Source organism: Elgaria multicarinata, chromosome 1 (assembly GCF_023053635.1).
Source record: "Elgaria multicarinata webbii isolate HBS135686 ecotype San Diego chromosome 1, rElgMul1.1.pri, whole genome shotgun sequence".
NCBI classification, from domain to species: domain Eukaryota; kingdom Metazoa; phylum Chordata; class Lepidosauria; order Squamata; family Anguidae; genus Elgaria; species Elgaria multicarinata.
Window position 1 is genome coordinate 169287929 of NC_086171.1, and position 26827 is coordinate 169314755.

The 26827-nt window shown below is 41.3% G+C and overlaps 1 protein-coding gene across 1 annotated transcript; it reads right to left on the minus strand.

Moving 5' to 3' along the window:
* Positions 1-6319: 6319 nt before the first annotated feature.
* Positions 6320-19871, minus strand: LOC134407442 (polymeric immunoglobulin receptor-like). Its single transcript, XM_063139265.1, has 6 exons — positions 19732-19871; positions 15685-16017; positions 12523-12849; positions 9332-9461; positions 7943-8058; positions 6320-6483 (listed from the first exon to the last, which is right to left on the minus strand). Exons 1-6 carry the CDS (start codon positions 19772-19774, stop codon positions 6320-6322), a joined length of 1113 nt encoding a protein of 370 aa, XP_062995335.1. The 5' UTR covers positions 19775-19871.
* Between the last annotated feature and the right edge of the window lie 6956 nt (positions 19872-26827).

The window sequence follows — 26827 nt, forward strand, 5'->3', positions numbered from 1 at the left end:
ATGTCCGCCCCCTGCTTGCTCACCCGCTTGCCCCCCCGCTCGCCATGTCCAATGCCCTCTCTGCTGCCCACGGCCGCGATCTCCCCACCCTGGCTCTGCTCTTCCCCCCCCATTTCTCCTGCCGGGTCCACTCTTCCCCCCTGGCCCCCATCTCTCCCCTCCCACAATTCCCCCCCCCAGCCCAATGGGCACAGTGCTCCTACAGAGTGCTGTGGCCCGTCCGCCACTTTTCCCGGCTACTCGTGCATAAGTGCGGTAGCCGGGAAAAGTGGCGGAACGGTCCACACGCCCGTGGTCCCAGCCTCAGCCTGACCTGAGGGCAGGACCATGGGGAAAAATGGGCTAAATGGGGTTTCACTTACCCCATGCCCAGGGAGGTTTCACCCCTGCCTGACCCCAGGATCCCCTGTGCGTCATCTGGATGCACAGGGGCAAGCCCGAGGCGAGCACCAGGCTAAACCTTCGTCTAGCAAGGCCCTCAGTGTTGCACAAAACAACAGTTTTCAATGGAGAGAATTATTATTTATCTTGAATGGGGTAGTTCTAGAGAGATATAATATGGGATAGGCAAATGCTTACTTTGGGGTGCAGGAGCATACAAGCTTTAGGTCTTTCTTAAGTTTACCGATTGAACTCCGTTTTGATTATTCACACAAATAAGGTACTGGGAACTAACTTCAACATTATATTTATGGCTGAAATGTCAGAGTTCTGAGAAGGTGCACATCAATCTAAAAGTGATATTAACAGCAGCAACACAACTAAAGGCACTTCCAGCAGGCTCCAACACAAATTGTTATTCAAGTTAGGGAATGAAATGGTGGTGCAATCCTGAGGAGTTACTTTCTACAACCAGGGGGTGGGGGTGGGGTCAAAATGAAGTCAATAATTTACAGCCCTCTGACTAGGTGGCTCTGGAAATGCAATAGCTGGACTTCAGCCTCTGTCGTTGTTTGATTTTACAAAGAAGAAGAACCTGATGGACAAGGATTTTTTGAAACAGAAACTAAAATCTCTCATCAGTTTTTATTCATTCCCAAAATAATCAAAAGAAGCATAAATTCAGTTTACAGTAAACTTGACCTTGATACCTGCAGAAAGGAAAGGTGCAACACAGACTGTATTATACTTGCTATCTGATAGATAAAATTTGCATTCCATGAATCAGATCTTGGCGTTATTAAACATACAAAAGATTTTCACCATCCATCTAGAGTGGAATGAGAAATATTTCAGAACTGAAGTTATTTCATTCTTCTTTTCTAATACACAGCTCATCTAAATATTGCTTGTTATCTGTAGTTCCCTATTGTACATGGAATATATGGAGTGGAGGAATCTTTAATGTTGCATCTATACAAATGTCTAAATCTAAAACCCATGGAAACAAGGAAATGTAAGCAAAGCCAGCAATCATCATTTGCATAATAATAACATTGTGTGGTGTTTAGAGTTGATGCTTGGTGCCATTGGTCAGAGACTTACTATCATGAACAAAGCTCAGTTGCTGACTGCATTTCTTGACAATCATCTCAATAGTTTCTTAAACAATTCAGATTGTACTGTTTATACAGAAAGTGGCACTATTTCATGAAGTGGGGAGAAATCAAACTTCTGCATTTGGGACATTGTAACAGCCTGAAAAATATCCAAAACATACAGAATGTTCATGTGTACAATGAATACACATTTTCCCCATCATGTATACACTATGGGCAGTAACCAGTGCTGCACTACCGCTAACATAAATGGTGTTGCATTAGTATAAATGATCTGTCGTGAAATACCAATAGTGCTTGCTGCCACAACAAGTTTCCTGGGGAAATCTGTTTCTCCAGCAAGCTATACTGATGTTGCTCTAGCCGTAGTTTATGCTATTGCAAAGTCATTTGTGTTAGCAATAGTGCAGTGTTGGATACTACCCTACATTCTATCTCACACTAAACCATAGTTTAGTGCTATATGAACGAACAAGAATGAACAGCTTCTTATGTGGTCAAGAGGAAGAGTTTGGAAGCATTTGCTTCTGATTTTGCTTAGCCACATTGTGTTGTGTTGTCCAGACACATAATGATTAACAATAATTATGGTTTGTTACAAACAACCAAAGGAAACTCCTTCTGTTGAGGGAAGAAACCTTTGACTCTAACCCAATATTTATTATTTATTTACAGTATGTCTTACCCTTCCTTTTAGTTCCAGTGGTCATGCCCACAGATGTCTTACAAAGGGAAAGGAAAGGAACCTCTCGTGCAAGCATTGAGTCATTACTGACTCTTGGAGGGACGCCAGCTTTCGCTGACGTTTTTTTGGCAGGCCTTATAGCGGGGTGGTTTGCCGTTGCCTTCCCCGGCCATTATTACCTTTCCCCCAGCTAACTGGGTACTCATTTTACCGACCTCGGGAGGATGGAAGGCTGAGTCGACCCAAGCCGGCCGCCTGAAACCAGCTTCCGCTGGGATCGAACTCAGGCCATGGGGAGAGTTTCAGCTGCAGAAACTGCTGCTTTACCGCTCTGCGCCACACGAGGAGGTTACGTTAAAAAAGATGAAAAAGTAAAGCATTAAAACATTTCTTTAAAAAATACATGCATAGAGCAGTAGCAACAGAAATAAAACCTAACACTGGGTGGTTTTTCTTTAAACACATTACAGCAGCAACATATCAGTTTGCCCTGGTAGTATTCTGAGTTACTGTCTCATTTATTATAGGGCTGGAACAAGCATATGCTAAATTATTACTGTATTGCCCTTAGAAGAATTTGCAATGTTCCTTTCAGCAATTTCTAAGAACGTTGGCCCTGGAAAAAATGTCAAGTTATTTGTGTCATTAACTCTAAAATATGCCTTTTAAAGATCACTTTTAAAAATGGGCATACTTTAGAAAAAGATGACATCCTAGGAAAAATACTTTGGCAAATGCAATTTAAAGACTGTTTCCTATATCACACGGTGATTTGACAGCATTTGTTTCATATACTGGGGACTGTTATTTGCCATCCTAGAGCAAAACAGCTGTCACCATTTGCATTTTAGCAACAATTGAAACTGATATGGCCAAATCACTTGGCAGACAGCTTGCTATATACAAAGACAATATGTAAAGTGGACCATAAAAGCCAGGATCTGGAGAAATTGTTGAGGTTTCACTGGGCAAACCTGAAATTCATCAGTGAAATCTTTGACTTTTCCCCCTGACATGTCACAAACAGCTTTCAAATCTTCCCTCAGTTTCTAAAGGATTGAACCATGTGGCATAAAAGCCTACTGTTCAAGACACACACAACTCCAAAGTTTGCTTTGGTTCATGCAGAACTACTCATTGTACAGTGGCTTGGATCCTGGCTATTATTTTTAAGATAATAAATGCTCTACCTTATTTTGTATTTCTGTTTCAATTTAATGATCATTGTGCTAAATTCTACAGTCAGCTGTAGAATTTATGATTTTGTGGTGTCTGTCTTTGAACATTCTCTATTTAACACTTGCAAACTGATTTAGACATCATTTTCTCTTGAGTCTTCAGGATTTGGTATCTGGCTGCGCAAACAATAGACAGATGTAACTGGAGCTTTTACTATAGAGAGAGAGAGAGAGAGAGAGAGATTGAGATTATCATATTGTTGGAACAGCTTTTGAATCCCTGTCTTTAAAATACTTGAAAGTAGGGCTTTGCATGGACCCCCTGATCCATTTTGGAGGCCACTTCAGAGATTCCAAATCAGCCCCGATCCATCTTGGGCCCAGTCCATACCATTTCAGATCCAGATCTGAAGAGAGATCCATACATCCAAAGTGGGTCGGAGGTTGCAGGTTCCCAGGTGCGAGTCTGACCGGGGATCCATTGGACTCCTCATTCCCCCGTCTTCCCGCTTGCCCCCCATATCAGGTGAGCTGCTGCCCATCCTCACTGCAGGACTTACCTAACCTATCTGGCAGCTGCCCATCCTCGATGAGAGCTGCCATTTTTAAAGAAGTTGGCAGCTCTGTCATTTCCTAGATCTAATGTTCATACTACAGTAGCCATAAAGGGCCATCTTCCTTTAAAATGGTGGCTCCTATCAAGGACAGGTGGCTCCCCGACAGATGAGGTAAGTCTTGTTGGCAGGTAGGGACAGCAGCTCATCAGCACCCTGGATCAGGCCAATCCAGCCCAAACAACTTCAGGCCCAATCCGATCTGAACTGCTTTGGCATAATCTGGGCCCTGGATTCAGATTGAGGTGGGACAAATTGGTCTGCTTCAGTTTGGGATCCAGAATCAGACCTGAGGCAGTGCACAGTGAAATCACCATTGCTTCTGCCCCCCCCAAAAAATATTTCAGAATCAATAACTTTATCCTCATTTTTTTTTCTGAAGCTCTAGATGGATACTGGGCTAGATTGGTCAATGGTCTGACTCAGTATAAGGCAGCTTTCTATGTTCCTACGACTGAATTCAGATGACATGCTAACCCATGATGGGTTAACATATCATTTTTCCGAGTAACCCATGATGGGTTAACATATCATCTCTGAACATTTTCCCCCATCCATGGGGGATTATTTACCTCAAATAAGCCACCATGGGAACCCATGGCCTGTAGTAAAGGTTATTTACTACAGAAGCGGGTAAGCAATTTGTTGTTGTTGTTGTTATTATTATTTTACCTATGATGGACTGCCATGGGTAAAGGGCATTGACCAGAGAGCTGCTTGGCAAGAGCTGCGGAAACCCAGGTTGAGGAAATAAAGAATGGGTTTTAAATACCTTCTTACCAAAGGATTCCCCATTGGTGTTGGAGTGGGACAGCACCCTAGGGGGTCTCACAATTGGGGATCCCCTTACCCCTGCCCCAAACCTCTTTTCCCCCTCCCCCAAAAAAGGCATTCATCACCAGTCCAAGTGAAGAATCTTTCTCGTGGTTTCCTTCACCCAGACTGGGGAATAATGCTTTTTTGTGGGGGAAAGAGGTATGCAGCAGGGGGAAGACAGGCATTTAACAACGCTAAGTTTGTTTTCTAACGGACCCCAGAACTGTTGTTTTAAATGGATACTGTTGATTTTATATTGTTGTTTTTATGTTTCTGATGATTCTTAAATTTTGTATACTTTTTAATGTTTACTGTTTTAACGTTTGTAAACTGCCCAGAGAGCTTCGCCTATGGGGCCATATATAAATGTAATAAGTAAATAAATAAATATGTGGGTGCACCTCAGTATGCTGCCCCACCCCAGCATGGATGGGATACTTTGACTATCCAATGGGAGCCAATGGAGATTGTTCCCCAATGGATTCCAATTTTTGGGAGGGGCACTTTGAAAATCCAATGGAATCCAATGGAGATCATACCCCATTGGATTTTCAAAGTGCCCTCCTGAAAGTCAGGGGTGAGAGTGAAATGCAATCCTCCCCAAGGTCTGTTGGGGCAATGCAACACAATGTAGAGGGCTTTTCCCACCCACCCCTCCACCCCGAGTCCTTCAGCGTGCATCTCAGGGACCTGGCGGCAGACCTGTTTTGTCTGCTGTTAAGTCTCCCTTCCTGGCTCTGATTGCGAGCAGGTTGGGTCCCTTTTTTATGTTTCCCAAAGCCATTTTTGTACATTTTTCCCTGTAATTTTGCCCATGAGATCAAATGGAAAGCTCCATTTGTGCACATGGAAAAACGTGCTTTTAAAAGGCAAATGGCAAGAAGGATACTTCACCTGGACTGAGAGAAATACCTTCTGGAGGAAGGAAGTTTGGGAGAAGGGAGAGTGGATCTCCATTTGGGGGAGCTCTCCAGGTTGCTGACCCACCCCAGCAAAATTAGGATATTTATTTTTGTCCTGAAGATCGCTTTTGCCGCTTTGATTTTGCCAGCTGGCATTGTCAAAATCCAAGTAGCAAGAATATCCTTTAGGGTTAACTGGACAAACCTGGGGTTTTTTTATGGGAAGGGGGCTACCAGGGGAAGTAATGGGCCATATGAGGGACCCCCAAGGCTTTCCCCCATCCTGGCATGAATGGAAAACGTGCAAGGAACTGAGTGTTTTTAAAAGGAGGAAGCATTACAGTTACCCACGAGACATTTTCACCTTGAGCTTTAAGTGAATGGAAGATGCAAAGGAATACAGCTGTGCTATAGCATCAGTTCATGCAAGGGCTTGCTATTCACAGCATGTTTAAATCAGCTACTAAATTGCATTACCTTAAAAATGGAGGAGGAGGAGGACAAGGACATATATTCTTTTACACTTCCTGATTTGTAATGTAATATTAAAGCACATAATTGGTCACTGAATTGTGGCCAATATTTTGTGTATTAATACTAGCCACGTGAATCTAACAAAGGACATTTAAGACACAGAGGCTGAAAAAGCTGTACCTTTGGCAGGCCCTATAGCAGTCTCTCGTTCATCCTCTGAATCTCTATTTTCCTCCTCAGGTTTCTCCTCTGATTCCTTTTGGCCAATCGGAGGCATTTCTCTTTCAAGATTTTTTGGAGGAATGTCACTTGACGCTTTAAAAAAAGCAAGAGATACTTAGACTTTCATCCATTGACCACTGAGGGAACGGTCACAATGATTTTATTATATTAATGTATATCCTATCTTCCCACTAATGGGGCTCTGGATAAAATATGGCTCTTGAAAGATATGCTGCATTATTACTAGATTTGGCAGCAAGAGAAGTCTCAGTCAAGCCAGTGGTAAAATAGTACCCACATGTAAATCATTTATATTCTGTATAACATTTTAAAAGCAGTGTCATTTCATTGTAAGAGATGCCATTTCATTGTAAGAGATTCCAGAATCAGACTTTAATATCACCATGGTGACCATTACTAAACACTCATCTGGAATCTTCCCCCAGCCCTATATTCTCATGCCTACCCTGCACTGGGATCTGCCCCCTAACTATGCCCACTCTCTTAACCCGAACTGAAGCCACCATTGACTGATGCACAAACAACAGAAGTGACATCGGAGCAAAGTAAAAACCTGCAAACAGGACATAGAAAATGCACAGCTTCATGGGGAATAAAATGACGTGGCTGTGAATTGGTGGCTGCGTCATATAAACAATGAAATGCAACTATGCATCCATGATGGAATATATACAGCATATGGGGGGGGGGGGGACACCTGGATTTTGGTCAAGTCATCTTTTTCCAGTTTTGGCTGATTTGCCAGCTGCGCCCTCTTCTGGAAAAGGGAATACTTGCAGTTATCATATATGCCTTGGTAACTTCTGGGCTGAACTCAAAGTACTGTTTTGAGGCCAAGAGGCTGATGAGGCTGATGTTGCTAACTCTCCTCCACCCCATCTCATTTTTTAAAGGATATGTCCTTCTTATTCCACCTGGCCTTTTGCTAATTTTCTCCCTCCTTGATGTGCTTTAGGAGGCAGGCAAAGTCTTTTTTGTTCAGGCAGGCCTTTGATGAATAATCAGGACTTCTGTCTGTGCCAAGGACTTTTAAAACTGTCATTTAAAATGTTTTAATATTGGAATCAATTTAATATGTTTTTAACTTTGTATATTTATATTTATAAGTTTTAAATGTATATGTTTTAAATTTTCTAATGCCGCTTTGAGGCCCAGCGTTGGACAAAAGGCGGGATGATATTATTAATTATTAATTATTATTATTATTATTATTATTATTATTACAACTTATAGGAATTTGTGATATTTATTATTTCACTGCTTTATTGTTGCATGAATTTTTTGTCTGTTAGTCAACCAAACTGTGGACCCATGAACAAAAAGGTGTAATTCAAATTGATTGATTGATTAAATAAATTAATGCTCTAGCTTAAATCTATGGGATAGATACTAATTGGACTAGCTATATCTGACAAACCAGCATCCATCTTTACTGCAAATTGCAGTGTTACCGCAGTTAAGAAGTGTCTTGGGCCATTTTGTTGCTGTTTTGTCAGGAATCAAAAGTACAGCAGTGAGCAAGAGCACTTACCATTCTTCCTTCGCTGTCTTAACTTAACAAACACAGTAATAACAATGGCTGCAAGTACGAGAAGTACAAGAAGTGATATCACAATTGGAAGTGGATTTTGTTCATTTTCTGAAGATCTGAAAACATACATCGCATAAAAATTTAAAAGAGCTTTTGCCAATTGTGTGTAACATCTCACTTCATTTTAAAGTAAAAGAAAGTAATAAGTGTGTATCTGGCACTGAGTAAAACTATAGATGACAATGTTTTATGAAATCATCTGCTCCACTTGTCCTTCAAGGTTTTGCCCACGATTGGGATTTATAGCTGGTAAATAACTCTATTAGAAGAAATAGCTTATTCCCATCAAATCACCTTAGTTGAATTAGGTGTGTATCTACACTGCAAATCTAAATCAGGATTGAACCAGTTCACTTATCATGACTTCCTAAGCACAAGGGATTGGAATCACTAACAGAGAGTACCCTCACAATATTAGAATTCCCAAGACTCTTTGGTGAAAGCTGTGGTAGTTAAGCTAGTCTGTCACATAGTGACAAAGCGTAAATTAATAGTGGGGGTGAAGGGTTCTGTCTCTATATGGCAGGATTGTAAGTAGAGAGCTTGGCCCATCATTGTATGTAAAAGAATTTCTTGCAACTTATAAATAGTACTAAAAAACAAAGCTAAAAAATTTGGTTCCTGAAATGAAGTACTGTAAGAATAACAACAACAATAATATCAAGTCACAACTTCCCAGTGCAATTTCACTCAGTTTCTCACTCTTTCCTGCCAAACATCCCAGTTAGGATAACGCTGGGAAGTGCTGACGCCTACCATGGTGATATGTTGGATGATGTTTTTGAAATGTAGGGTTGAATCTAGAGATCTAAGAAAAATCTGTTTCAGTTCATTTTGATGAGGGTTTAACCAGTTTGCACCTTCCAGACTGACCATCATCTCAGACACAATCTGCAGTCAACGTCCATACATTTCCGAGCTTGTTAAGTGATTTGCGGATCAAAAAAATGTGTTTGACAGCATCCATACATTTGAAAAATGGAAGAAGAATGCATACATTTTAAAGATGTGCACAATTGATGCATATGTTTGGGGAAATACTCATGAAAGTACACATCGATTTTTATGCGAAAAGAAAAAAACAACAAAGCTTACAATCTGATATGGACTTGAGTCAGAACAAGCTTCAAAATGGAATTTGGAGAACTTTTGCAAGATCAGGTTTGGCTGATTGTACCTGTATCCAACATTATTCCAACTTAAGTACCATTCATTTCAATGGCTTTGGACTAACTTTGGATACAACTGTTACATTCCAGACAAGAGATGAATGCCACTGAGCAAGTGAACATAGTTAAGCTATAAAATGTTCATGTCCTGAAGCTGTACCTTTTTTTGTAGAAGTCGTTTGTAGATGTCACAAGTCTGTGGGAGGTTGTAAAGGTTGTTTGTGACTCATATCTGGCTGTTGACTTGCTTATATTGTTTATATTTCTTATGATATTGAAGAACAAAGATTCTGTTAAGAAAAGGAAAAAAACACACATAAATGCCATAACTGGGGATCATGGGAAAACAGGACACATAGGCATGTTACTGTGTCAAGATGAATACCTCTTTGCATTTTGGGATAATTGGAGGTTTGTATCCCAATGCAATATTATTTGGAATTGTTAAGAAGCTGTCCAAAGAGTAGTGGCCAGTGAGGTGGTTTGCCAGGTAATATAAAGAGTAGGGCTTTCCCCACCTTCCCATTTGGCTCCAGGAAGCAATGGGAGGGGTGCAATAGCCAGCGCTTTGCAACGGCATGGTTGTAGAGTAAATAGCTGCTCCCTCTGGCTCTGGTGGCACCACCATCCCATTCTATATGGCATTGGCAGATAAGGGGAAGATGTCCTGTCACCTCCCTATCACTACAAAGCAGTGGTCTCAGCTAGCAAGCCACTTCATCACTCTCCATATTATGTCTCACGCTGTCATACAGAGGTGGCCATTCAATGTGCTGCCACAAAGAGCCAATGGCAGTTGAAGGTTAGCATTTCCAAGATCAGGTAAGTAATATACCTAGTTCTCATTGAGGTACTAGCCTATGTCTGGCTGTACTACTTCAGACTACAGGTGGGGTTCTCACATAGTTTATTCATTTAAGAAATGTATCAGCTGCCTTTTAAAATGCAGCATTTTCTAAAGGGGGCAAGGTCATCAAATGTTCTATATATAAAAACCCTGCATGTGGAAATGTAGTTTTCACAGCTTTGCTTCCATGCACATAGCCAGGTCACCTGCTCGCAGGAAACCCTGAGAACAAAGAGCAGAGCATGTGTACCACGGAGATAACTCACATCTGGGATGTGGAGCATTTCCTTTTACAAAAGGTCTTGTCAGTTACAACAAAACCTACTCCTTGGGCCATGCCATTACATCCAATGAGACGTCTTCTGGGGATGGCTATGACTTCTTAACTCTCTCTGGATGCACAATGCACACACACACACACACACACACACACACACATGCAACTTACCCTGTAGCCATACTATTCAGGGCAATAACTTTACCAAACAGACACATAAGTGGGGTTTCAAATCTATAGTATTAGACCAGCCCTGAGTATTTGAATATAGGTAAGTAGGTATATTAGCAACACAGAGACAAATAGGAAACTTTAAAGACAACTATCAATTAATAGAAAGTCAAAATGGTTAAAATATGTCTAACTTTTCCACTAGCTCCACATAGGTTTTGTAAAGCTAAACTAGTTCTAAAACGTATGCAGTTGAAAAGGCAGACGTCTAATACTTATATTTTGAGATGGACAGTTGAACAAGAAGTCCCTAAAATGGATATGGATCTGCCAGGCTAATTGGCAGGACTCTCCATTTAGGGAAAAGGTAGTTCTTGGGTTACTAGTCCAATCAACTTCTAGGGGCTGAATTCTCTTAGGATGTTAATTTAGCTGCCACAGATGTTAGTAAAACTGCCATGATCAGGACCATGGAGAGCATTCCCTTAGCAACTAGACCTCACTTAATATGCCAAATATATTCTCTAACCATAGCTCTTTATAAAATGAACGAGTTTAGGCTTGCAGGGATTATCTCTGCAGAGTTACAGATGGGCCATTAAGATAAGGAAAAGGAAAACATTTTGGCAAGGAATTATATTTTTCATGTTGCAATCCCCTCAGGCAAGTGATTTCCAGAAGAAAGGGAATTTGGTAATTATTTTTAAATAAACCATTTCTAGGAGTGACACTTGAGCACACATTTTTACAATATTCTATCAGCATCCTTTAGTGGAGGGCAGGCAGTTTTTATACCCTTCTTTAATTTAAAAAACAATGGATCAGAAATGATTTCTCTGTCATCACAGGTGCAAACCCACTGCCAGCAAGGGCTAAGAGATAGGTTGCAGGAAAGCAAAGGATATGCTGCCTACAAACCATTATGTTGGGGCTAACAGGAAGGGTGGAATTGGCATTGTGCACCCCTTAAAGCTAACCCCTTGCCCCCAGGATCAATTAACCAGCGAGGAGCACTCGCAGTTCAAGGCAACATGCTGCCCTCTGGAAGTTTTGGACTACAATCCCCATCATTCCTGACCATTTGCCGTGCTGGCTAAGGCTTATAGGAGTTGTCGTCCAAATCACCTAGAGGGCATTAGGTTTCCTGTCCTAAGGGATCCTAAAAACAGGGAGAAATGGTCTTGGGGAATATGCACCTGAAGGACCTCACTCTTGCACCCACATTTCCTCCAAAGGACTCTTAAACTAAGGGAAGAAGGTGAATGGAGAGTTGAGTGACAGGAGAAGGGAAGGAGTGGAGAAGGTGAGAGGGATATTGTATGAGGGGACATAAGAGAGGGGCTAGGTGTCGAAAGTTTGGGCTTTTAGTTAATAAAGGTGGGAGGAAAGGAACAATTTAGTCAAAGGTAAGAGGGAGAGAGGGAAGACGGTGAATGGGGGGATTTGGCCAAGTGGAGGAGGGAAACCCTGAGCCCACTTTCAGCCCCTCCCAAAGGATCCTTTAAATTGTGACATGGGCTGCCCCTCTACAACTTAAAAGGCCTCATGATGAATGACTGGTCTTGGAGAACACATCAATTGAGCCTTGATTTCAATGCCTACTGTGGGAAGCTCACATACACATCCTTTGGCTCCCAAAGCCATTATGGGTGCCTGGACAGCCACTATTGCAGCTACTAATCAGGCTGGGCACAATATATGGGCCAAGTCTGCTGAGATGTCGTGTCGGAAGATCTCTGGCATACAGGTGAGTGAAGCAGCATCATTGCCTAGAGCCAGCACCATGGAACCATGAAGGAAGGTGGGGTAGAAGGTAAGGGGGGAATAAAAAGAAGGAAGAACTCCTTGTTGCCTTTCTTCAGCCCCAGTGTGTTTGTTTCTATGGGTCCCACTTGTGATTCTATCATAGCCTTCCCCGAAATTGTGGTCTCCAGATGTTTTGGACTATAACTTCCACCATGCCTGACTATTAGCCATGCTGGCTGGTGTTATAGTCCAAACATCTGGAGGGACCACATAGGAGGTGACTGTTCTACCATTTTCTTTCTGTGCTTACCTTCTGTAACCTGCAGTTGTATGATTCTTGCATCTGAACTGCCATCCCACATTCCTGTTCCACATTTATACACTCCAGAGTCTGTTTTTCTCAGTTCTTTTATGGAAACACTGAATGTTTCTGAGCTATCTCCTGCAGTAAAAGTAATTCTTCTATCCTGAAGTTTACTTCTGCTTGTATCTACAATGGTAGTACAGCCGGATCTTCTCATCTTGCACAATGACTTATTCTCCATTCTCAGCCTTGTAGTTTCAGATGGACATTGTATCATTACTGACCCTCTCAGTTTACCCCAAACAATCTCAGGTGATTTAGGCATATTTGGACCTGTTTGGAAAAAATACACCACCATGACTTTAAAAATACCAATCTGAGATATATATCATTACTACTCACTGCTAGACTAGACAGTCAAAAGTGCATATATATATATATATATATATATATATATATATAGAAAGAGGAGTTACCAAGGGCATAAAAATATCAATCAGACATAATAAAAAATAAATAGGTTCATTATATAATACAAATATAGACAAAAGGGGTGGAGAATAGCCCTTAACTCACAGCAATTCCAAATGGCTATTGATACTATAGTCTTGTCTTCCTCTACATTTTTTCATACAGATTATTTTTCCTTTAAGCACTGGCTATAGATAGAGTTTGTGGCCAACTCTATCTATAGCCAGTGATTTCACATGGGAGAACAGCTTGAGAGCCAGTGTGGTACACTGCTTAGAGTACTGCACTGGGACTCAAGAAACCTGGGTTCCAGTCAGGACTCAACAATGAAGCTCACTGGGCCAGTCACTGAGGCTAACCTACCTCACAGAGTTGTTGTGAGGATAAAATGGAGAGGAGGAGGACCACATAAGCCACCTCGGCTTCCTTGTAAGAGAAAAAAGGGTGGGATCTATATAAATATAACAATAAATACATATTGGGTGTATTTATGGAAAGTTATTTCCCTATATCTATGTCTAGACCTTGTGAGATTTGCTGGTGCCTATCATTATTAGAGCAGAACATCCCTAATAGATTGGTTGCCAGCTCAGAGTGATTGCATTTGTACAATTAAACTAGGCATTGTAGTTTCAGAAATAGAGAGAATGTGAAATGTTCTCTCAAGAACTATCTCTCAAGAACTACCAGTCCTAGAGTTCCTTCTGCACAGACAGGAGAGCCAATCAGATAAATAATAATTAGGGACACACCAGAATCCACTATGGCAAACCTGATCACTGTAAAGGAGGGATATTTGGGGGCATGGTACAAAAGTCTCAGTGTGGGCCATGGTGTAGTTTCAAAAATGTAGAAAATGGGTTCTCAGGATTTAACTGAAAACTTCTCTTTCATAACTCATGGGGATGGAATGGGATCATAGTATGTGTGTGGAATGGGGTCCGTGTCACAAGTCTGTACTGGGTACCCCCCAAAAAAACAATTTCCACAGTGCCAGCCAAAAACATTTTGCTGCCTGAAGCAGAGCCCAAATGAATCTCACCCAAACTTTGTCTTGCTACATCATTCAGATGTTCCTTCCTTTCATTTACCTTCTCTCAAGGTACCAAGACAGGCAGTCTTGCTGAATGGGAAGGCCATTCCTGAATTTCTTCTAAATTCCCATTCCAACAGTAGGCCCTTACACAACATCCCATCACATTTCTAAGGATTCTTCAGCTACTGGTATGAGGGCCAATAAAATGAGACTGAATCCTGGCAAGACAGAAGCCCTGTGGGTGAGTGGTTCCCGAGTCCGGGAGACAGGCTCATTGCCTGTTCTGGATGGGGTTGCTCTGCCTCTGAAAGAACAGGTTCGTAGTTTGGGGGTACTCTTAGACCCATTTCTGTCGTTGGAGGCTCAAGTAGCTGCCACAGCTCGGAGTGGTTGGTTCGCCAACTACGGCCTTTCCTGGACAGGGATAGCTTAACCACGGTGGTACAGGCATTGGTAACCTCAAGATTGGATTACTGCAATGCACTCTATGTGGGGCTGCCCTTGAAGCTGCTCCGGAAGCTGGAGCTAGTGCAGAATGCTGCAGCTCGGCTGTTGTCTGGAGCTGCCCCTTTCCAGCACGTAACTCCTCTGCTGAGGGAACTGCACTGGCTGCCTATTCGCTACCGGGCCAGGTTTAAGGTTCTTGTACTTGTGTACAAAGCCCTAAACAACTTGGGACCAGGATACCTGAGAGAGCGCCTTCTCCCTTACCAACCTGCCCAGTCACTGAGGTCATCCGAGGGCCTGCTCCTGGTGGTTCCACCTAGATCCATCCTCCGATTGGAATCCACCAGGGGAAGAGCCTTCAGCATGGTGGCGCCCCTCCTGTGGAATTCCCTGCCTCTGGAGGTCAGGCAGGCTCCAACCTTGTACTCCTTTCAGCGCCTCCTGAAAACATCTTTATTCCAAGAAGCCTTTCTTTAACATGCAGCCTTGGATTTCTGTGTTGTTGGTTTTTGCTTCTTTTTAAATTTTGTTTTAACTGTTTTATTCTGTTTTTATTTTCATTTTTACCTTGTACACCGCTCCAAAAATTTTCAATGGGGAGCGGTATATAAATATTCTAAATAAATTCTAAATAAATAAGTTGTGTTAGGGAGTAGGAAGCAAGAGAATGGAATCCTTCTTAGGATCCAACCCTATGTCACAAGAAGCCAATTTACTTTTTATCCCCATCAATGTATATTTTAATTACTTAATTAATTAATTCAGTCAAACTTTGAGTGATTTACAGAAAATGTCTGACCACAGGAAGCTAACTGGTTCTTGCCATGAAAACTTTTTCAACTTGGAAAATTAAATTAAATAGAGCCTGGTTTTAGGTCCTCCAAATGATCATGGTGTGTGTGTGTATGGTATAACTTGGGTACAATCCAGTTAAATTTAAGTATTGTATTGTAAAGTCCCATGTGCTTAACTTTTCCATTGCAATCAACAGAACCTTAAATGTGCTGAATTTTGCATCTAATTTGAAAGTAGGAAAACTGAGTCTGAATAACATTTCAGGACTGTTATTCAGACTCAGTGCTGCTTTCAAAACAGTTTTGTGTTTAAGAAAGGAATACCCAGTTCAGGGTAATTTTGCAATTTGTTAAAATAGTCCTTCAATTGGCTTATCTACCCTTTGAAGAAAGTAGTCCAGATTCCTTCAGCTTGCTTACCTTCCCAAATAGTTAGGTTTACTCCAGCATATAAACCGTTATTGACCTTGCCAATGCCACATCTGTAATTACTGGAGTCCTTCTTCTCCAGATGTGTCATTGTCACTTCAAAAATCCCATTTTGAGGCCTATCATTTATTGACACTCTTCCTTTGAAGTCTTGATGGATGAAATGGTTAGTGGAAATAATAGTCGGGCAAGATCCTCGAGATTCCATGCACCAATATTTTCTGCCATGTCTATTGGCTGTTATGGTTTCATAATAGCATGGTATTGTCACTGATCCTCCAACACGACTTATCAGCAGGCGTGGCCCATATATTGTGTCTGAAACTATTTTAAAGATGCGGGAGAAACAATTAGCACATTATCCAAGCCGTAAGACAATGTGTACAGTGTTGTTTTAGCTTGTAAGTGTAAGAAATAGTAAATTACCTTGCCCCAGATGCAACCAACTAAAGTAATGAAATAAACCTTTAATAATCTGTCAGACTGTGATTAAAGGCAAATTGTTTATCTTTCAGCTTGATTCTAGAGTGCTGAACCCTTTCCTGTTGTATATTTGGGGTTTTGTTTGCTTTCCAGTGTTGTGGAATGATACAATTAGCTGTTAGTGTGGCTATACTAAAACATGCAGCGTGGCTAGGGTGACCATATGAAAAGGAGGACAGGGCTCCTGTATCTTTAACAGTTGTATTGAAAAGAGAATTTCACCAGGTGTCACTTGTATATATGGGGAACCTGGGGAAATTTCCTCTTCATCACAACAGTTAAAGCTGCAGGTGCCCTGCCCTCTTTTAAATCTGGTCACTCTAGTATAGCTTCTGCAGCTTTAACTCTTGTGATGAAGAGGGAATTTCATCTGGTTCTTCATATATACAAATGACACCTGCTGAAATCCCCTTTTCTATGCACCTGTTAAAGATACAGGAGCCCTGTCCTCCTTTTCATATGGTCACCCTAAGCGTATCCCTCTGCCAAGTCCCTTTTCACCAGATTGGATTCCATTAAGGTATGAGTATCTTTTACATTGAGAGAGGTTTCTAGGATCACATGAATTCTTGGTAGGACCTCGAGCCAGAAAAGCATCACTATTGAGTGGTGCATTTTGCTTATTAAGGCTGAAATCCTATGCACATTTACCTGGGAGTAAGACCCATTGAATTCAGTGGAGCTTGCTTCTGAGTAAGGATGTATAGGATTGCACTGTGAGTTGTAATTTATTGCTTCCTTCACTATCTCAACAAGGAACCAGTATCTCAACAAAGACCTGGTCACATGCAAATTTATTTAAATTTAACTAATTATTCAGTCAGAAGATAGATGACTATTCAACCAACAAATTTTTAATCATTTAGAAGTGGGTTCTTTTCCTCCAACATACATAAAATATATTTTAAAAGATCTTGCTTTTATTAAAAAAAAAAAAAAAGTCAGTATTTTCCATGATGTAAAGTTAGTTTTCTGGAAAAGCCTCAGAACAGATTTTCTTCAGTGCAAAAGAATCTTTCATATACTGTATATCGGGAACTGGTTTTAAGGAGACCAGAAGTGGCGCTAGCCCTAGAAATGACACATTACTAGCCACATTGGACCAAAACGTTATTTAATCCATAAAGAGTAGCTTCAGCAGTCCTTCTCCAGGAGTCCCTGCCACAAGAAGTGAGGTGGGTGGCTACTAAGAGGAGGGCCTTTTCTGCTGTGGCACCCCAGTTGTGGAATGAGCATCCAAGAGAAACTCACCTGGCATCTACATTGTGCTCTTTCCAGTTCCAAGTGAAGACTGTTTCATTTTCTCAGGCATTTTAATTAGGCATGTGCTCCGCTCCGATTAGGAGCGGAGAAGCAGTAGCGGATTGGCCTGCTCCGTCTTACCGAGAGGCGGAGTAGAAGCGGACCGCGAACCCCTAGAAGCAAGGCGAAGAGAAGCGGCCATTTTTCAGAGCTCCTAGTTCAGGCGGAGCGCTCCGATCGCCATCTTGAAAACATTTCGCCATAGGATTGCATTGCGGGAAATAATCGCGGATAACTGGGTTGTTTTTGAAGCTATCGTTCTGGAAATTCTTGTGCACAGAGAGTCGTGGATGGGGGTCATTTTGAGACTACTCTCACCTCTCTGCGTCGTGTGGGTCGCGTGCTATATTTTTTAAAAAATCGGGTCAACAAACAGGGACAGCGCGGCTCAAACGGCGGTTTTCAGCTTTTCGCCCATAGGATTGCATTGCGGGAAAGAATTGGGGATAACTGGGTTGTTTTTTAAGCTATCGTTCTGAAAATTCTTGTGCTCAGAGAGTCGTGGATGGGGGTCATTTTGAGACTACTCTCACCTCTCTACGTCGTGCGGGTCGCGTGCTAGAATTTTTTAAAAATCGGGTCAACAAACGGTTTGGGGTTTTTTTATTTTTGAAGCGATGACAGGCACATTCAACTCCCAATCATGATGAGAATTGATCTCCTCATGAAGCATCCTCCAATCCCAGCGTTCGAGGGGGGGGGACTAAGGCAGAGTCATCCTGAGATCTCTGAGCTCTCAGCGTCTTGTGGGTTTAGCGTTCGTTAGCTGCTGCTGTGTACTTTGGAGATAGATTAGGATTTTAGCTTGGCGCGTGTGTTTGTTTGCTTCTTTCTGACTTTTTGCTTAGTTTGCTCTGTGTTTTGCCCTTACTTTGATTTAATATAAACTTTATTTTTAAATTTTGGAGTGTGTGTTTGTTTGGTTGGTTCGTTTCCCCCCTCCCCTCTCTTAAAGCCTGATTGCGTGCACTGTTTTTGTGTAGTGCAACAGCCACAGATTGAGCATTTTGGGGAAAGCATACACACACTTCTTGTCCCATTTCCCTACATTTAGTAATATTCTTAAACATATTATTATATTCTTATACATGGACACATGGATAAGCTATCATGGTGCCGAGTTTGAGGTTTCTAACGTGCAAATTGACGGAGCTATCGAAAGGGGTGTGAATTACGGTTATGGGTGGTGCGTTAGAGGTTAGAGCCGCGCCAAAAATCAGGGGATGATGGGACTGCCTTGAGTCTGGGCGTCCATGTGGACACATGGATAAGCTGTCCTGGTGCCGAGTTTGAGGTTTCTAACGTGCAAATTGACGGAGCTATCCCAAGGGGTCTGAATGGGGTGCCCGGTTTTCAAAAATTCGCCAAAAATCAGGGAATGATGGGATTTGCTTGAAACGTGGCATGCGTGTGTATACCCCCATGAGGTGTCATGGTGCCAAACGTGAGGTTTCTAACTTGAACAGAAAAAACGTTGTATAATTTTTTAGCTTTCAATGCAACCCTATGGGGGGGAAAACGGAGCTCCGATCCAGATCCGGTGGGTGGAGTGGGGGCGGGGCGAAGCGGCCCGCTCCAAAAATGGCGGATCTGCAAGTGAAGCGGAGTGGGGGGTCCGTGCACACCCCTAATTTTAATAATTTGACTCTGGTTTTAAATCTGTTATTGTATGTTAAATCTCTGTATTGGTGCTAGGTTGTACTTTTATATTGTATTTTATGAATATTTTGTGGGTTTAATTGTTGTGAACCACCCAAAGAGCTTCAGCTATTGGGTAGTATAGAAATGTAACAAATAAATAAGTAAATAGGCTGATAAACATAACAACAGCAGGCAAATAAGGGTTCTTCCAGGTGGAGGGCTGCTAGCCCTAGCAGTCACAAAGCACTATGTTGCTATTCCATCTTTTCTTTCTTGATGGATTTTCCATAGTAAAAAAAAAAAAGATGGAAGAAGCAATAGGAAAATACAGGAGGGCTCTGAGTGGAAGATGACACCTGGACCTCCTGTAAATTTCCGTGGAGGAGATAGAGCAATGACACCATAAATGCCTCATCTGGAAGCACTGTAGGTTAGCAGGACCAAAAGCGGACAAGTTAAGCATGGGATCTGGTTTTCCTAGCTACTACAATTGTCATTGATGGGAGGAAAGTGGCCATGAGGACCTCTTATCTTCCATAACCCTGCCACAAATTAAATAAAGAGAAATAAAATATGGCTGGAGAGGCAAAGAAGATACATTTGACTACTCACCAGGTATCAGTATGACCAAAACAGCCAAGATGTTCGTCATCATGTCTGAATTCAGAAACTATCAAAAGATAAAGACATCTGACAACTGAGCAAGGGATGGGACAGATTCTGAACACCTGTGCAAAACCTGATACAGATATAAAAGGCTTTTCATCTTTTCATCCATTTGAGATCAAAAGGTATAAAACAGAAAAAGTGATAGTCTGTAGGCTGACCTTCCATGAAATACAGTGTCTCTGACATTCATGTAGCAGTTACACAACAAACAATGAAATGTTTTCTGCAGGGATAAGCAGCCTTCCTAAAGGGTTTCCTCACAAAAGCCCTTTGAACTTGTTTGTAGGAACCAAAGTCCCTTTCCCTATTTTGCTTCTTTCTGGACTTTCTGGGGCTCTTTTGTCAGCAGCTGTAAGTCTGAATAAAGATAATGTTCATGCACTGGGCTGCATACTCTTGGACAGCTGGGGTACTAAACCACTTCCCTGTCTGAGTTAAGTATTTCCTTCTTTTTTTTTTTAACAGGTTGCTGCTTTTAGTGTCTTCTGTGGAGTTGCTGAACCATCAGTCGGGTTTCAAAATTGCATCTCCAACGTCTGCACAATGGTAAAAGCATCAGTTTACTTGAACCTTGCAAAGGACTTTGTGGGGGGGGCAAAGAATTTAAGTGCTGCACTTATTTATTTATTTATTTGTTGCATTTCTATACTGCCCAATAGCCGAAGCTCTCTGGGCGGTTTACTATACAAAATTTGGTGGTTAAGCATGTAATCAACCCACTTCCACTGAACTGAGGCCTAATCTACAACAAGCAGGATATTGCACTATGAAAGCAGTATGAAAGTGGTATTTAAAAGGCAGGAGACACCCTACTCCTTTATAGTAGTATTGAAGTGTTCTGACAACTGTTGGGGCCCATTGACAAATACCATATACCGCTTTCATAGTGCTATATCCTGCTTGGTGTGTCTCCTGCCTTTTATATACTGCTTTCATCCCACTTTCATAGTGAAATATCCTGCTTGGTGTAGATTAGGCCTGAGAATCAAATAGGACCATCAAGTGGTCTTAAGCAGTCTTGGGCTCCTTCTATAGCTTATTTTCGTGGATCACATTAGAAGTGTTTCTTGTTTGCAGTTCTTCCCTATTCACATAAAAAGAGGAGGATAGAGTCTAATTTTTACAACAGAAGATGCACATAAGGAAGGGAGGCTTGATCCCATCCCATGTTCCCTCACCAAATAACATTACTCAGACAATTTTAAGACAGGGGTGTTGAACTTCCTTCAGCCCAAGGGCCAAATTCGATTTCAAAGATGCTGTCAAGGGCCACGTTCCAGTGGTGAGTGGTGCTGAAAAGGGCAGGGTCAAAGACAAACGGGGTGGGGCCAAAATGCCCGCATGTTTTTGCTTAAAGCACTTACTACCTTAGGAGAGGCGTTCCAAACTTTTAGATTGGGGAAAGAATTGTGGAAAAGCCAAGAAATGATAGGCAATCAGAGGGGGAGCAGGAACCACCAGGTGACATGGCGAAAGGGGCGTGGCCTTTGGGAACCCCAGAGGACCAGATTGGAATTCTAGGTGGGCCAGATTTGGCCTCCAGGCTTGAGGTTCAACACCCTGCTCCAAGGATAGGTGACTATTCGAAGCAAGTGTGCTGCTTAGCACCTATGTTTGAATAAAATATAATGAGACATAGCGCGCGCGCGCACGCAGGCACACACACACACACACACTGTTAAGCACGCCTACTCAAAATTAGAACTCACCCTCCACATTTGCTGCCCCCTGCCTTTTTTGTCAGTCCCTCCCCCTTTGTGAATGTTCTACTGAACACTTGAAAAGCCTTGAGGGGATGTTTGAATGTTCTACTGATATATTCAAGGAGCCCTGATTTAGCTGCTGTTCCCCTCCCCTCTTACCTTCCTTCCACAATGAAAAAGGCCTGACTTTGAGGAAGAGGAGGTGCAGAGACTAGCAGTGGTGGAGGGCTCTCACCATCAGAAATTGATCAGGAGAGTACCTTTTCCCACTGAACCATCATTTTTCACCAGAAACTCTGAAGCTTGTCATCAAACCTCAGGCTCTGTGATGAGAAAAGATGCTGCATGCCTCAGTTCCCACGAATGGAAGTGCCTTCTGCTGTCACCTGCTAAGTGATACCTCTAATCCTTTCTCCATGGTAAAGGGAGAAGGGGAGTAGTGCGAGAGAAGGAACTTCTGGGAAGCTGCCTGCATGGTTCCCAATCCATCACTAGGAACTTCATGCTCAGCCCCAATTATTGGATGCAGACATCCAGCCAGGGCAAAGTTCTGAGAAGGGTGTCCATCTGCCCTATTTTACAAACCATGGTCCTCTATCAGAAGGGCTATCAGAGGGCATGCCTCTGTTTGAAGGCTTCCTGCATTTGCAAAGTCATTCTGTCCAATTTCCATTTAAAGAACCATAAAAAGGGGCCTTAAAGTTGCCCATCCACAGCATCTGGGCAGCAGGCTGAGTAGACACACAGGTCACCTGGTCACAGTCTTCCCCCACTATTATGGGATGTATTGTAATTCTATTTGAATTATAGTAATTATTTCTAAATGTGTGTCTGTTGTACCACATCTTCTTTTGTCCTCTTTTTGATGATGCACCCAGTTCTGAGCACCCAGTAGGAAGCTACATGCTATATACCTAATGCAGCAAATGCACAGAATCCTTCTTTTGCCCAAAGAATTTTCTTGCTTTCATTTATCTCACCTTGCCCACTAGGCAACCTCGAAGTGTTCCCAAACAGTCTCCCAGTGCTATAGGAGTTGTCTTCTTACTGTTCTATCAATACTTTGGATGTAAGATAAAATAGTTAAGATAATATTGCCAGGCATTTCTTCTCATTACTTTTAGGTTTCTGGCACATTCTGAATCTACTTGCTTTAAGTCCCATCGAGATCATGCCCCAGTTGAGATCCCCATCTCCACACAAAAGTTGGTATTATCTGTGGAGGAGAATATTTGTGGGCTTACATTTTTGCAGCTATTTTTTCTAAAAGGAAATTAAGTTCAGTGCTCCAAACATAAAGCCCTAGCGTAATATGCATTTGAATCCTAAGTATTATTAGGTCTACAGTTTAGTCAAGGACAGCCCAATCCCATGCATATTTACTCAGAGTAAATCCTACTGTGATCAATAAGGCTTACTCCCAGGTAAATATGCATTGGATTGTAGTCTGATAGTACAAGTCTGTGCATGTATATTCAGGAGTAAACCTCACTACGTTCGATGGGGCTTACTCCCACGTAAGTGCACATAGGAATGCAGTCTTAGCAAAAACTTTTTTTTAAAAAAAAAAAAAAAAGGTAATACACATTACTGATATTTTACCACATTCAATATAGCAATAATTTAAAATCACACTCACTCTCAAAACATTCCTTATGCAGTATTCCCCACCACCACCATAAAGACATCAAAGGTATTTTTTTCAATCTTTGCAATTTCCCTAACTTTATACACCAACATGTAACTTTTGACAGAGAATAAGGCTTTTATGACTTGGCAATGGTAATTTCTCAGTGTTCGTTATGCTATATAGAGTCAGCAAGACCTGGCATCTGGCAAGATTCGAGAGCAACCTCCAGAAAGTCAATATTTAGCAGTATAGAACAAAATGGATTGAATCTGATTAAAGTTTTGGCTGGTTTGAAAAGCTGCCTTTTCTGATGGCTACTTTTTGTCTTTATAGTACCTAAATTGTAGGTCCTAAAACAACGTAATTTTTACTTACCTTATGATGAATATTTAATGTGCACTTATTTTCTAGATATCAGCTTTGACAGTGGCATCACCTACTCAGAAAACCAAATGATGGTTACACTAATGTTTTCGATAAATATTCAGATACTATGTAGAAATAGCTACTAATTTCTTTCAGTCTAGAGTCTTACAGCTGTCTTCACACAATGGCATCTTCTATAACTAGACTGCAAATGAAACAAGCTGCATATTTAAAAGAGGAAGCCACAAGTCAAATTTTACACATCACAGTCAGTAATTTAATGAAGTTCTTGATTTAAAAGAAGAGGAAGAACTTGTGGTCACATAATCAGAAAAGAAATTCCCCTGCTCTCTGGTCCATCAGCTTACAGTTTTGTATCAGCAAATCAAACTGATTTTCCACCATCACTCTTTTCATTCAAGAAAGAACATCCATTGATGTCACTTCTTATTCTAATAAGTATGCTTTAATACTGAGCTACTCTATAGTACGATAAAAAGCAAAAAAAAGGGGGGGGGAAGGCAACCTGCTTTAATATAAGAAGCCTGCAGTGGGTGATTTTTTGTCCCATTCAAAATTTATAATATAATAATAAATTTTATAATAAATGGAAATTGAACCAATGGAAAAATGAAGTAAACACACACACACCAAAATGAATGTGATTCAAAATGAATGAGGTCTTTATCAATGAAAACAAAAAAGATTACACAGCAAAACGTTTTCCTCCTCCTCTTCCTCAAAATTGATCAATAATTTCTGTCGAACTTTTATTTTCCTAAAATCTACTAACAGAAGCTAAGCCATAAACAAAATTGCCATTTTGATGGTTGAATTTTTTTGGTTTACTATTAAAGATTCAATTTAGAGCACCTTTCTAATTCCTTTTTTGTATTATTAATCAAATTCTGTTCAATTTCCCCAAATAATTTGGGTCATTTTCAGGTTTTATGCCCAGACCTCTTTTCTTCCAAATAGCCTTTTGAAATACACCTTGTTCTAATATTTGTCTTTGTTTTATAATATATCAAACATTGAGCCTATTCAGAAAACACGCTAAGCCATGGTTAGGCCGCTAACCTGTTTGCAGCAAAGGTTGGTGAACGTGTTTAAACCATGGTTATGTAGCCAGCATGGTTAGGAATGGTTCATACAACACGCTAAACATACTTAACATGACATGCTAAGCCATAATGTTTAGCTAAAAATGCTTACTTCCATGGCTTAGCATGTCTTCTGAACAGGTCATTATTTCTGACTTTAACCATGTTTATTTTACATCCTGATAATACACTATAAGCATCACTTTTAAAAAAGCCTGATTGAAGAAATAATATTTTCTAAAGACATCTTAATATCATATGCATAAATATAAATCTTTATAGATTCATACTCTGCCTTAACATCTTTTATTTTTTATCATTTGGCCTAATTGCTATTGCTAGTGTCTCTACACCAACTACGAAAAATAAAACCACCACCAGCAAAACAAAAAACCCAGGAACAACCATGTATACAGCAGATTGGAAAGCACTAAAAGATCTTATCAGCCAGTCCCAGTTAACAATCTTATTGCCCGATTTTGGACCAACTGATGTTTCTAGACTTGTTTCAAAGGCAACCATACATATAATGCACTTGAGGCTTGGGTGGCCTTGGTGGAACGGAGTGCCTTCTACTAACTCTGGTTGGTGGCCCAGCTATGCCCCTATCTGGGCAGGGATAACCTGGCTTCAGTTGACTATGCTCTAGTAACCTCCAAGTTAGATTACTGCAACACACTGTATGTGGGGCTGCCTTTGAAGACGGTTCAGAAGCTGCAGCTTGTGCAAAATGCAGCAGACAAATTAATAACAGGGACCAGAAATTTCGAGCATATAGGACCAACTCTGGCCACATGCATTGGCTGCCTGTATGTTTCCAAGCCCAATCCAAGGTGCTGGTTCTAACCTGTAAAGCGTTACACAGCTCAGGACCACAATACCTGATGGAACACCTTTCCAGACATGAACCTAGCCATACACTATGTTCAACATCTAAGGTCCTCCTCCTGGTACCTACTCCAAGGGAGGCTCGGAAGATGGCAACAAGGGGGAGGGCCTTCTCTACGATGGCCCACCAATTAAGGAAAAATCTCCCTGATGAGGCCCGCCTGGCGCCAACATTGCTATCTTTTCACTGCCAGTTCAAGACTTTTCTCTTCTCCCAGGTATTTAGCAATATGTGATGAGCTTCACCAATCCTGGATCTGGAAGGAGGAGGAGGAGGAGGAGGAGGAGGTGGTTTTTGCTGTGTAATCCTTTTTGTTTTCATTGTTAAAGACCCCATTCATTTTTACTGTTATTTGTTAAAATCATATTCATTTCGGGGTGTGTGTGTTTACTTCATTTTTCCATTTGGTTCAATTTTCCATTCATTATAAAATGAATGTACACTCTAAACTATAGTGATAGATCCATTCATGCAAATCAAGACAGTCCAGTTAAGAACAAGGGGCACATTTAAGCACATACTTAGACTTATGTAATTATGTAGACTAATATTCTGATCATCCAAGTTCACTGCTGCTGATTCCTTTATCCAGCCCATTGCAAGACAAGCAAAAGGCATAAGAAAATATAAGATGAGTCCAGTATCCTGTTTCCCAGTCAGATGTCTTTGGGAAGCCCACAAGCCAGACATAAAGGCAAGAGCCCTCTGCTGCTGTTTTTCCCCAGCAAATGAAATTTAGAGTAGCAGTAGGCATTACTTATAAATAGTACAATGAGATCTGCTGGCAAATGTTGCTTTAAAAGCAGTAGCTGGAAAATGATGTCTATTTTGCTAAACTGTTTAAGTAACTGAGTTGGTGTTGGTGTTATAGTTAGTTCACACATGTTTTTTGGTCCCAACCATTTCTGGCAATCAGAGCTCTAGATTTTATAGCCAGTCATTACAAGAATCATTGTGGTCTGTGAACCCATTTACTCACAGTTTCTCCTAACATTTTACCTGAAGACAATCAGTTCTGCCTGAGTGTAGCATCCTATACATGGCCGGCTGGGGAATGCTGAGTGCTGTAAAACATGCATAAGGATTGTGCCCTGAAGGACTTTTTTAAAGATCTCTGTAGAGTGGTCTTTTCAGGGGGTTTTTTTATTACAAATGACAGAAGAGGAGCAATGAAAGGGAGAAGTCAGAAAGAATAAAACGCTTCCTCCTTCCAGCTTCCTCAAAGTTTTTTCCTGATTCTGTACTACTGCAGCTAACAACTTACAGCAAGAAGTATCAAAGTCCTGACAGTGCTGTGTGGACCAAAGAAAAAATATTTTATTGTTTAATGTTCATATTGATTACTCAA